Raw genomic sequence first — 13,915 nt, 5'->3', positions numbered from 1 at the left:
ATCTACTGAAATTATTTATTTGCAGCAAAACATTATTGCAGGCACAGTTCTTCTATGAGAATAGAGGACACTTTTTAGGGAAAGAGGGGAGCCCTGTTTTAAATAAATTTGTTACCTTTCTACCTCCCTCCCACCAAAAAGTCTAAAATATTAACTATTTAAAAGAGGGGGTTCTCAAACTTTTAATCTGAAGTTGCTTAGACAGGTATGAAGAAGTCACATACAAAAAAAAAAAGCCACACATTTTCTAAAGAAGTTTTGAACTCTGAAGATAAAACCAGAACGAGCAAAATAATTGGGTTTCTATAAAACAATACCAGCGCCAGAAACAGAAATTCAGCCATTGGTACAGAGCAGTCTAGTGCAATATAACAACGTGCAGCAGATAGAACTGTTTCTCATAACATAATATCAACTGTGTTTGAATATGGCAGATACAGGCACAAACAGCAGAAGCTGTATCAATAAGTACAAAAAGTGAAAGTACACATGCACACTGCATACACTGAATTGGAACATGAGGCATGTCAAGGGTAATCATGAAGGCACATCTGAGTCTAACACAACTGTATTGCATTGGTTGTTCGGTCTTTGTGGGAGCTCAGTTCAGGCTGAGGAATGATTGAGAAAAATGTCCTTTTCACAAAATGATATAAATTATCCTGATTTACATTTCAGATGAAATTTAACTACCAGCATGACACAGTTCTACATAGGCTGATCGTGCATTCAGAAGGGCTGGCTGATGAGAGTATTAAACCTTCCAAGTTGTTGTGACATTTAGAAAAACCAAGCATCCAAAAGCAAATAAATATGAGGGCTCCCCCACAACACCCGAGTAAACCTGAAGCTTTGATTAAATGAACAAGACCTGGTTACTCAAGCTGACAGCATCAACTGCAAATACTCTTCAAGCATCTTACACGGTACCCATTTGAATTAGACAGCAGAAAACTATTGCAAAAATTCATCTTTCCATTGTAACTGACATAGAATTTGTTTTTTAAAGGGATATCAGCTCTAAAGAAGCTATTGCACTGAAAAGCATGCCTCTATTCAAGTAACACCATGCTGTGGCTTTATTGGAGACATAGTGGAAGATGTCCAAGAGGAACTTCTTTCAGAGACTGGGTCTACTCTACAAAATAAAGTTGACTTTATTAAAGTTGACTTTGTAACACTGGGTTTTATAAAGTCGAAGTTGAGTATTGGACCTCCCCACAAAGTTGACTTAGTGCATCCCCACTAAATCACCAAAGTTTGACTTGCAGAAGTGCAATGTGGGAACCTATTTGTAGTGAGTCAGTATGGCCTCCTGCAGACCCGGAGGCAGGGGAGGCTATGCAGAGGCCCTGGTGGGCGGGGCCAGAGCCAGGAGACCAGAGGCCCGCCCCTCAGAGGGTGGGGCCAAGGGCTAGAAGAGCCAAAGGCAGGACTCAGGACCCATTTGGGCCTGGGCCTCCGGGCAGGGAGGACGTGCCTGCACGAGCTCCCCGGAACCAAAGGGAGAGGGCCTGCGGCCGCCCGGTCAGGCCGGAGGAGCAGGCCCCCAGAGGCTCCAAGCAATCCCGGGTCCATATGCCCCAAGGAGACTACCCGGACTTCCCAGACCTACCAGGACCTTCCCGCCGGCGGAGACCCCCCCGCCTTGGAAGAGGCCCCGGGAGCGGGCTGCCCCAGAGTCCTGGCGGATCCTTACAGCACTCAGACCCAGGACCGCCCTGCGTCTCCTGTATTGCCGCCGCCCAACTACCCTAACGACATTGTTATGGACGATTGGCCGGAGCCCCCGAAGGTGGATGACCCGGAGGAGACCGACCTAGGGGGACCCCTCAACCAGATGGACTGGGACCTTCCGCCAGCAGAGGGTGAGGTAGGAAGTGGCCAGGGGAACGACGCTCACGAACCAATGGCAGTGTGTTGCGGTCTGGATCCCCACTGCCAGGGTGGCGTGTGAGCGACCCCCAGGGCCCCGGGCCGGGTCGCAGTGGAGTGGGAGGGCCTGCGACCCCCTACCCACCTCCTTGATAGGGCCAGCCTGTGCTGGGCCTGTGTTTAAACCCCTTGTGCTGCTGCCCCGCCCCAAACTGAGGGCTGGGCTTGTGTTTAAACCCTTGGGTTGCTGCCCTGCCCCAAACTGAGGACTGGGCCTGTGGTTATACCTTGTGTTGCTGCCCCGCCCCAAACTGAGGGCTGGGCCCAGAACTGTGCTAGTACTTGGGGACTGCTGCCCTACCCTGAACTGAGGACCAGGCCTAGAACGGTACTATTACCTATGAACTGCTGCCATGCCCTGGACTGAGGGCTGGGCCCAGAACTATACTACTCTTGTGAACTGCGGCCCCGCCCTAGGTTGAGGGCTGGGGCCTGTATGGTGTTGTAGCGGCGAGCCGCTGACCACCCGAACTGAGTACGGGCTGGTGCTCTAACCCCTTTTTGCTGCCGCCCGCCCTAGGCCAAGGGGCTGGGCGTCTCGGGACGTGTCACACTATTCCACAGTTCCCTCAGCCCCACAGCATTCTGCATTTTTTGTTGGTGCATTATGGGGAAAAATGGAGCAGTGTGCCATGCGGGGGAGGGGAGCAGCTCAACTAAGCTCAGCTGGTAGCCGTCAGCTGAGCCTCCTGTTGATGTGGTGCAATCACCTGATTTCTTATTAGCCATTCCCTCCACCTCCACCCCTACCCCAAGCACATGTTAACTCACAGGGGCCACCCAGCCCCTGAAAATTTTGCCACCAAGGGAACCAAGTCCTGGTGCTTGGTGAGTCCCTGGAAAATGTGACACACAGAAGCCTTCACCTCACAAAGACTAGGACATTCTGCTGTCTGGAAGAATGGTCCACACGGCGCAGCTGGCACATGGTGTGGTGGGACAGGGCTTAGCCTGCCAGCCACATGGAACCTGTGAGGGAAAGGGGCTGCCCAGTACAAATGTGAAGCACAGAAAAGAAGTTTCTCAGCTTCTCCTGCTAAATCCTATTCAGGGAGACAGCCTTTGCTCTGCACAGGGCAGGACATGCTGCTGTCTGCAACCATGATCCCCCACCCCCAAAACCCACCTGCCACAGGGTGTGGTGGGGTAGGAGCTATCCCACCAGCCAAAATGAGACCCCTGGCTCTTCTGATGGCTCCATGCTGGTGCTCTCTTTCATGGCTACTTGGGATTACCATGCTGATCATAAAGAAATTAATTCAAAATGCCTGGGCTTCCTGTTTCCTACTTCCTGAATACCTGGGCCATGTCTACATGGCCCTGGAACATAGCACTGCTGCCAGCAGCACTACATGAATGAGGTTTCTAGAAATTGCAAAGGGTTTTCCATTTGCATACTCACTAGGCTAAATTCAGGGATAAGGGACTGGCAACAGAGAGGAGGTTAGCCAGCAGAAGCACAGCCACACAGCTTCTTTACTGCTGGCAGTCCCCTCTGCTGAGAGTGAAATCTTGTGCGGCTATGTTAATTAGCCACACAAGTACGCAAATGGAAAACTATTTGCAATTTTTAGAAACCTCATTAGCATAGCACTGCCAACAGTAGCACTATACTCCCGGGCCATACAGACACAGGCCTGGAGGTGAAAGCAGACAAAGTACACAATCTGGTCACTGGGAGATACATCTGGAGGCCAATAAAGTTGATTTAAAGTAACACTGTCCACACTAACATTAATTTGACCTTTTAAATTCAAAGTTGGCTTTACACTGCATTGGATGGCTGATGCAAGAACATTGACCTTAGTGCTCCTTAACTTTGACCAAATGATATTTACAGTGGAGACAGTTGCAATGTGAAATCGAGCTAAGCGCCGTAAAGTCAACTTTATGCTCTAGTACAGACATAGCCAGAACTCAGACACAGCAGCAACTACTTAGCAATTCAACTTGATAAGGCGCACGACATACATGCTTGGATTACTTGTAAGGTATGTTTCTGATAGTTCCATTGAACGCTTGCTTTAGCCAATGTGTAAAATGTGTAACAGTGTTTCTGATATTACAGTACATAGTCACAGATGTCTACATTTAATAGGCACAGTGTTTTGCCATCTGCCTGTCTGGAGCCATCTGATGACTGGTAAAAACAGTGGTCCGATGACATCAATGCAAATCAGAGCACTTACTGCCTTATGGCTTCACTGTTACCTACATTAGCTTTCTGCCAGCAAGAAGTGACTGAAAACCCACACCTCATCCTTCACAAAGCTCTGAAAGCAATGCATTTCACTAAATGCCTGCCAATGAATTTCTTTTTCTAAATACTGCCCTGTGAGGATATGGACTTCCCTTACCATTAATTCCTCTTTCATGGTGATGTGAAGGGGAAATGCTTACAAGGTTTGAACCAGAACAAAACTGCAAGCCTCCCTCAATTTTTAGCCATCTCCCTTTGCTGACACTTTCAATGGCTTATCCTGGCATGCCTTAGCCTAAACGCTATGGGTGGACATGTTAGAAAACTTTAGTTGGCCTTCACAAGTGCAAAGAAGAAACTACGTGATTTCCTTTTTCCTTCACATTCCTGAGACACTGTCAGCAGATGCTACAAATTTGGAAGTTAAGATGCCTGACCCAGCTGTGTGGCTATTCTCCTAACAATCACCATAAGGGAAGATGTCACTAACTTCAGAGCACAGACTGGACCACCACAAGACAAACTGGGAGGGACAAGACTGCAACTGACTTTTGCTGAAGAAAAAAAAACTTCTATGAACAGCATGCTGTCATTATCATCCTCACTTCTCTGCAATTCAGCACTCTCTTCAACAGTGACAAAAACAAAGTCTCAATCTCCAATGACCCCAAGTTACTTCATTTCAGTATACTTCCCACGTAAACTTAGTGCAGAACTCCTTTTGTTGGCTCATGTACCGCACTGAATGCTGAGAATGTAAATATTTTTGGTGCAACGTGGACCTTTGACAACTTGCTGAGAGGCTGAAGTTCACATCAGATGGGAATGTAAATTAACAAAACATTGTCAAAAAATGTATGTAGTTCAGTTTTAAAACTGACTTTCAGTAACTCAGAACTATAAATTCCCAGCCCAAAATTAAATTTCAGTGCTTCAAAAACATTTAATTTGCTATGGGTTGAACATAGGGAATGGAATTTCTACTCCAAATGAACAGATACGTGTTTTGGAAGTGGAATCTACTTTAGCAGTTATCAGAAGCTTTTAAGTTATTGATCAAGCAACGCATTAGAGGGACAACTGTATTTCCAGTGCACACATACAAATCAGCTTACACGTGACAAGCTTTTTTAAAAAATTAACAGAAAATTGTTTTAGTAGGTTTAGATAAAAATATATATATAGAAAGATTTATAATACACATACTCCCATATGCCTCTTTTCAGATTAAATCACTACAGTTAAAACTGAGTTCTGAAAGGTTTTACATAGTACAGCAGTGCCTCAATTTATGCAAGGGTTGCATTCCCACACACCATCGCATAACTCGAATTTCACCTAAGTCTGGGAGTGGTTTTTTTCCCCCCCACAGCGGAACCCATGTTCTGCAGCCAGGGAAGCAGCAGGAGCACCTGGAGCTCCTTTAGAAAGGTAAGTCCTGGGGTCGGGGGGTAGGGTAAGCCTGGCAGTGGGTTGGGCAGTATGAGGGGGACAGGGGGGTTAAAACTGTGGTAGGTTAGGGCTTCAGGGGGCCGGGAGGGTGGAACTGAGATGGAGCCATGCACAGGGGGTATGAACCACAGCCAGACATGGGGGTGGTGAGCCAGGGTGGAGTTGAACCAGAGCCATAGAGGTGGTGAGCTGGGATTGCGCAGGGCTGGGGGTGGGGGAGTGGAACCAGGGCTGGGGAGAGCAGGATTTTGAGTTGCGCTTAACTTGTGTTAACTCAAGTTAAGGGCAACTCAAAATTGCGCATCTGAAGGGTTTACGGTGCATCTCTTTACAAGCTTTGCTGTTTCTTATTATACAGTATGATTTACTAAGCTTCAGTTAAATTGCTCCCTCATTATAACATCACTATGTTTCCACATGTACATAATAAAGTGAATATAATGCTTTCCAATTAAACCATGTGCTCTATTCCTTTATTGAATACATTATTTTCTCAATTAACTCACTATTGCACATGAGGATTTTTGGATTTATAAACATGGAGGTATATACATTTCTCTCAGAGCTGGAAGGGACCTTGAGATGTCAAGTCCAGTCCCCTGAACTCAAGGCAGAATCTATCACTACCCTGGCAGGTTTTTGTTTTTAAAAATCAAACCTGCCCCGGACTCTTGAAATGCCCCCTCAAGGACTGAATTCACATACCTGGGTTTATAAGACCAATGTTCTAACCACTGAACTAATTATTTTATTTGCTGAACTACCTACACAGAGAAACAAGAGAAGCTCAAATACAGAATAATCTGAAGGGTTTTTTTAACCTTTTACATGCAGTCAGTTTCCATTATTCGGCTAACCATAGCCAAGACAACAGCAAATACATTACAGCCCCTCTGAGCTTTTTGTATATTCGACAACTGAGGGCAGCTGGGGAAAATGTTTGTTTCTGGAGAGCAATCAAAGTATAACAACTGAAGAAAAGCATATGAAGCAAATTCTCCCACCTTTTTTTTTTGTAATGGGCAGAAGGCAGTAAGAGGAAGAGGCTGAAAGGGAAAATTAAGTTTCCTTTTATTAATTCACACTTCTATTTGAATAGTGGGAAAAAAATAGTTTGACTAAGCAATAGAATTACTAGAAACAAGACTTAGTCATGCAGTTAGTTGATTAAGACTAGATTTCACTTCTCTCTTTTCTCAGAGATGATTTAGTTTCAAAACTGACACATAGGGCTAACATACAGTTTTAACAAACCAGAATTAAAACAATAGTGTCATTTGTAACAATGACTGCACTGTAATACAAAAGTAGGTTGATTTGGGTAACAATCACGTAACAACAAAAATCTTCGTAGAAGTAACCATTTTTCATACATCCATATTTAAAAGAATTCATTATTAGCACACCAAGAGCCACTAAATATCAAAATAATAGTAAAACTCTGATGACATCCTCCAAAACTACAGAAAGTTTAACCAAAAATATCTCTAACTAAACTACAGTTTAAATGGGATAATCCAGTACAGGAATATGGCAACATTCCCCATTTACCCTCAGATCTGTAGGTATGACTCTTTTCAAAGTTGTTTAGAGGTCCTGCCAACTGACTTGAAACGCACAGCCTTATATTTTAAACAATAGCTAATTAATCACCACAGAAAACAAATTTTAGTATGCAACACCCACAAGGTCATAACAGAAAGGAGAAAACAATGACAAGCTAATTTCTAATGCAAATACCACCATTTTAGTCAAACTTAGCCCTGCCCACTTGGAGCAAATAGCTAATCTTCTCACACTGATTCCTCTCTATAAATATTTATAAACCACAAGAACATTTGGACAGTTAAATTAAATCTTTATGAGTGTATGAATTTGCCTCCAAGTATAAATAGGAAGAAAGCTCTTTAATTTTTAGGGTAATCATCATCCAGCATTTATATAATTGTAGGAGCAATGGTTTCCCCCTTTCTACACCTGGAAAACCGTACTTTCACTGAACTACACTACATCTTCATTTATACTGGCAAATAACTGTGCAACTCTGGTTAAACTGCCCACTATGTGGAGTAGGTTGTATGAACAGTAGTTATTAAGGAGAGAAAAGGCTATAATAGCAAGTAATAGCAAGATAAAAAACAGAGAAAATCCCAAAAATATTTATCTACAATTGGCACAAAAGAATAACTATCATGTGACACAACTGGACTATCAACCATGCCACATGTACAAAGCCTTGTGTCCTTCACACAACAGCCATCCAGCTTGTGCAGCAAGCATTAGGTCAATGGCTGGGAAAACTGGCTTAGCTGGGCCTTAGATTAAAAAAAAATATATATAGTCTGCGCCTGATGTTAACAGCAAGCCATCATCAGAGCGGCAGCTTTCATTTCCAGTAAGCACCCTGAATCAGACATCCCGGGGGCAGTGGGGCTTGGGGGGCCAGTAAACTTCTGTGGTTACAGGAAATCCCTTACCAGTATTTTTATTTGAATCAAGAGGTGGGTATTAAAGCATGCCCCAATGTGCTATGGATGGTAGCATAGAATTTAGCAGTTTGAGAGTCAGACTCATGGAATCATTTAAACTGGCCCAGTGCTGATAAGGGTCCCCTGCTGTGACCTAGAATTACCAGTTTGTTCATGGGCAGCACACTTCTACACCAGAAGGTTAAGACAGCCTGCCAAATTGGGATTGGTCCTGTACAATAGAGCTGAGGTAACAACTGAATTTCCAGTGCCACTCCAAAATCATCTTTCCCATGTGTGAGAAACTGAACTGTCTTGGAGAACAACCTATCAGTAGGCAAACCCACATTATTCACATTTGCCAGGGAGCCAATGAGGATAAATATTCAGATTTCAACACTGTCCTCTTTGTCCCCGGAAGACCCGCTGCCAGAGAAAACAGAGAGTGACAGATCAGGAGATGAGTGTCTGTCTCCCAAACACACACACACACACACACGCAGAGTGTACTGTACACTACTTGACTTCAAGTAGTACAACAATGAGTGCACAGAGGTGGACTGCTTGAAGCAGGCACATCTTGGCTCCAATATTATGATAAGGGTGGAAATACCTGTTGCAAAGAGTGGAAATTCTCGGATTCCCAGAGGCACTCAAGTAGGAAATCATGCAGAGGAACTTCCTGACTGAGCTGATATCTCCTTTCTGAAAAATGTAGACAACTGCAACCCTCGTGCCCTCCCACACACACTCACTTCCCTCAAGCCCAACCTGCTATTCCTACACTTAAATTCACACTTCCAACTAAAACTTAACAAGTGAATAGCAGAGACCACTTACTGGGAGGTAAGGGAGGAGGGAAACCTGGTAATTCACATAACTCTGGACAATATTTCTGTAAGATACCATGATTCCAAGAAGTTCTTCTGTGGAATTGTTTTACAGGAACAAGTAATGCATCACCTTTGTGAACTACTAAAAAAAAAAAAATCACAACTTTATAAAAAAAATACTGGACTATCATATTTAAAGACACCTTGCCAGAATGCTTTACTCCCCCCCACATTAAACTACACCACTGCCTTCCTAATACTTTATTTAAAAACAAAAATCTTCAAGCAGCCATTTGATAATGATGGATATAAGTGCAGATATAACTGCAGAAACGACCATATTAATAATGGCATTTGCAAAACCATAGATCGTGCTGGTTTCAGGAAGCTGTCAGCTGAAATACGGCAATGACAAAGACAAACCAAATAGAAAATAGGGCATGCAAAAATGCTAGACTGATCTCTGAGGAATGAAAGAGAGGCAACTAAAAATGGGATACCGTTTATATGTACAGGGATTGAGGGATGGTGGGGGATGTACTGTGATAACTTGGAGGATTCTCTAAGGTCTGATGTCCAGAAACCCTTTACCTGAAGACTCAATGGAGCTCTCATTGATAGTCTTAACTGCTGCTGTAAGACCTCACACAGGTGTATGAGAATAGAACAGGGTATGCTTCTTCCCCCATCGGTGCTCCCTGGTATTAAAGCATGCAGGCTGAGCAGCACCTTTCATCTCTGCTAACCTAGGGAGGAGCCTGGTACCATTTAGACTTTCTAAATTAAAAAAACAAAAAAAAACAAAAAAAAACACAGGAGTTTTTTACAAAATGGTACCACTGCACTTTTTTTTTTTTAAAGCACAAACCTTTCCAGCATCTTAGGAGTTTGCCAAAATACAATGACCCAACAGACATTTCCACTCCCTCAAGAACTCATCTACTATATTCTTGAGGGTGTTTCTCTGTGAGCCTGTCTGTTCAAGAACTCCTCTAAATGGCAAGAGCTGGGACCACCACATTCTGATCGCAACTGAAAGCAAGGTAAGGAATGGTTGCGCGAGGAAAACAGGAGGTGCCTGAAATGGGATTGCTTCTCATTAAACCATACAGTGAAAAGACAGAATCATCAGGCAAGTGAAAAGGGCTGTCTCAACGCATCCCCTCTCCTACTGAGGATTATCCCAGCTCCAACCCTCCCATCTCCCAGTTACCCTTTAGGGACAGTGGGGGGCTGAAACACCCACCCCTACGATATGCATGGGAACACCTCTAGCTGTTCTTTATCAGGCAGTGAGGGGAAGTTCACAGTTTACAGCATTCCTCACTCTGGCTCAGGAGCACAGGGCGCAGACAAACTTGGAGCTGCCCCTCATGAGGTGGGAGGAGGAAGAAATGAACCACTCCTGCAGCTGTACCCAGTCAAGCTGCAGCAACCACAGAGAGATGCTTCTCACTTGACACCAAGCTGCTGCAGTGAGAAAAGTCTGGGGTAGTCCTCTCTCACTCCCCCCTCCCCAGAGTGCGTACTGAACCCATCAGACCCAGCCTCACCCCACAGCAAATGATTTAAATGAATAAAAACAAAAATTGAGTTGAGGACCCAGGCAACAATAAGTAACACTTCTAGTTCTAAATAGAGTATAGACAGACTTCTGTCTAGCAATGTTGTGACAAATGTGCACAAACATAAATGTATAGTTTACTAATTAACTGGATATTGCATTTAACCATTATTAGTGTTAATCCAGCCAAGGCTAACAAATGACCAAAAATTCCTACTTTCACATGGCTATTGGGTAATCTTTTGTGCTACGGGAATGGTTTCTGCTCAGTCTATCACAGACAGGTATACAAATGAAATATTAGCATCAAAACTGGCATCCCTGTTTAGATGCCACTGTTAGAAGACAGAATGCAGCACATTCACATGAAAAAATAAGAATGTATTCCAGTTGCATTATCACATATACAGGAGAGGCTTCAGTCTCCAGCAGTGTCCACTTGGCACCCTTCGCAGAACCTAATTCACCAGCCAAGAAGTAATAATATGCACAAAAATCTTCACCTTTACTCATGTAAAAATACAGTTTACTTCTGAAAATATTATTTGTGGGAACTGCCACCCTTGCCTCATTAAAGGGCCGCTGACACCTGAAAATTTAACACATTCTCTTAAGAACCAATTCTCCTTGGATATCATGCACATTCTTTATTACAAAAGACACATGCATAAAAAAAACAACATCTTTGTCACTTCAGAGTTCAGCTGCTCCTTCTGCTTACTCCTACCTGACATAACAATTAACTGCCACGGAAATTACTGTAACATTACAGAGAGAAGATTATGATTTCAAGTGAAGAAAACAAGCAGCAGGAGCAGATGAATTCTAAAGAAACAAAGATGCTGTTTTCATGCAAATATTTCTGCAAAAGATAAAGGGAAGAGGGGGAAAAATGACAATCCAGAAAGGTTTATAAACAGAATCTTTCAAAGTTTCCTACAAAGCATCATTGTGTCTGTGAAGACTTGCAAAGAATATAACTCAGAGCTGACTGATTTGGAAAAATGACAGTCATGGTGCCAATATCCCACTGACTTGTGCACTCTTGCTCCAATTGCAACTTAAGAGGAAAAAAAAAGTATCCGGTTTAAGGCAACAATTACAGTGTTAGACAAGTTTTTACTAAGAAAACGTATAGTTATAAAGCGTACAGCTCTGAATACGTTATTTTCCCCTATGCCTAAGATCTAGTTACTCAGAAGTAAATATACTACCATAAGTGGGGTACAAAGGGTTATAGCGCCCATTCACATAAGTATACTTACATTTCTCCAACAAGATACAATATGGCAAACAGATGCATGGATAGAGGAGTTGATGGAAATCTCTCTCTTACCGAGCAGTGAGCAACTGGCTCTCAATCTCTTCCTCCATTGCAAGTCTCCTTCCTCCAAGCACCCATCAAAACAAATTAATGGTTGCAAGCCAAGTTTTAAATTAGAATGAGATTGCTTTTTTCTGATACAAAGAATCCCTCCCCTTGTTAACTATGGAAAAACAGTAACGTGATCAATTTAAACAAAGGTCTCTTCCCCCCAAAAAAAAATTTAAAGAAGTAGAAATGCATACTGTAATTATATCTGAAATCCACAAAACCTTCAGTTATCTTTTTGTTCTCCACAATACAGAAAATTGAAGGAAAAGTAAATTTTATTTTATAGTAAACGATGAATGCCATTTGGCAGTTATTTATTTTGAATCCCTTATTTGGAAAACACATTCTCAATTGATGCTGATTATTAGCTAAATATATCAACTTTGTTTTTATTTACAAACAGCCCTCTAAAAACACAAACTTCTCTTGAGTCCCAGAATGGACCCAACAGGGATCAGAAGTGCTTTCTTCTTACCAGCTGTGCACTTATTTTGGTGCATGTAAAAGAAAATCAAGTGTCCAACGAAGTGTACAGGACTTGAATTATCTCTAAACATTTCCCCTAGCGAAGAGGCACAGGGGGGTGACCAAAACCACCATCACCACCACACCAACCCACCACAATGTTTATTTAATGGTCTGCTCGCTGCAACATCTCCCAGAGGCTGTCCCCCTCCCCCGCCTTGCACGCTGGATGAATGTGCAATAAGGATTGCAAACCCCGAGCTTATTTTTTTAAGTTTGCAAAAACAAAACAAACATGTGAGTAAGAGGGCTCCTGAGCACGCAGGACCCACAGAAATAACTACAGCCACCCACCTCCCCGCACAGAAATCCAGGGGACTATTCCTCACCAGGTGACCCCCCTCTAAAAGAGGCTGGGGGTGCAAGAGAGCGCGCCTTGCAGTCTCCCTCCCCCTCAACCAGGCCCCACGGGGGCTCGCCAGCGGCGCTGCGGGAAGTTAGTTGCGAGAGAAAGGCTGGCTCCATAGCACTGCACCGCGCGCTGCCCCTTCCCCGGGGCCCCTCGCCCCGGCGGCCACGCTCAGCCCCTCCCCCCGCCCAGAACAGCGCCGCCGACCCCCGAACCCGGCTCACCTCGCAGGAGGGCGCAGCAGCCGCAGAGAAGCAGGCTCCGCAGCACGGGCCCCATCTTCCCTCGAGCTGGCTCACCGGCGGGGGGGCGGCGGCGCGGCCGGCGGCGGCGGCGCGCAGCAGCGCCAGGGCATACTTCCCGGCGGGGGGAGCAGCGGCAGCGCCCCCCGCGCACTGTCGGGCTCTAGCAGGCGCCCGGCCCCGGTGCCCCAGCCGAGCGGGCGCGCCCCTCCATGCCGCCGTGCGCAGGCGGCGGCCGCTCCCCCATCCAACTCCCTCCCGGCCAGCCGCCGCCTCTGCCCCGCACAGCGGCGGCGCAGGGATACACGCCCCCCTCCTCTCGTCTCCTCCCCTCCCCTCCCCTCCCCGTCAGCAGCAGCAGCAGCAGCAGCAGCCGCCTCAGCCTCCGCCCCCTGCCGGCCCCGCCCGCTGCAGCGCCCTCCCCCGGCACCTACCCCAAACCCCGTCCCCACCTAGGCGGGCGCGCGCCACGGACGTCCGCGCGCGAGGGCGGGGGCGCTCTGCGCAGGCGGCAGCGTCGCCAGAGCGCGGCGCGCGCAGTGGGAGATTCCAGCCGCCGCATTCCAATGGCACTATTTTCCTCCCCGCACCCCCCCCAACCTCACCTCCCTCCGTCCCTGTTTTAAGGGGGACGGGGACGCGTGGGGCGGCGGTGGAGTGAGCCAGGGCTGGATCTGAGCGTGCCGGACCTACTTTCAGCCCCAGAACGAGAGGAGCCGCACAAAGGGCGCTCGGCCCAGCGGCTGATCCTGTTGCAGGTGAAGGCCGCCCTGGTGCGGGCTGGCTGCGCGCTCGCCGCTGTGGGAGAAAGGCAGCAGCGCGATGCCCGGTTTCTTTCTCGTGCTGTTTGCGTGGCTGCTGTAGCATTGCAGCACAGAGCGAGCTGATGGCCCGGGAACGTTCGGGCATGTCCGATACCCAGTTACGGGCCAACCCCACAGTCCCTCTACAAGCAAAACTTCCACTGACTTC

At 45.9% G+C, this 13,915-nt stretch overlaps 1 protein-coding gene across 2 annotated transcripts in view; it reads right to left on the bottom strand.

Annotated features, from left to right (window-relative positions):
* The window catches only part of LRP6 (LDL receptor related protein 6), a 191,193-nt gene extending 177,954 nt beyond the window's left edge, over nucleotides 1-13,239 (bottom strand). For both annotated transcript variants that reach the window (XM_075003269.1, XM_075003277.1), the window contains exon 1: nucleotides 12,926-13,239. In XM_075003269.1, the coding sequence (XP_074859370.1) occupies nucleotides 12,926-12,980 (55 nt within the window). In that variant the 5' untranslated portion in view covers nucleotides 12,981-13,239. The remainder of the gene's footprint in view (nucleotides 1-12,925) is intronic.
* Between the last annotated feature and the right edge of the window lie 676 nt (nucleotides 13,240-13,915).

This window comes from Carettochelys insculpta, chromosome 1 (assembly GCF_033958435.1).
Source record: "Carettochelys insculpta isolate YL-2023 chromosome 1, ASM3395843v1, whole genome shotgun sequence".
Lineage (NCBI taxonomy): Eukaryota > Metazoa > Chordata > Testudines > Carettochelyidae > Carettochelys > Carettochelys insculpta.
Note: the sequence above shows the minus strand (reverse complement) of the source record. Positions and strands in the feature narration are given on the sequence as shown.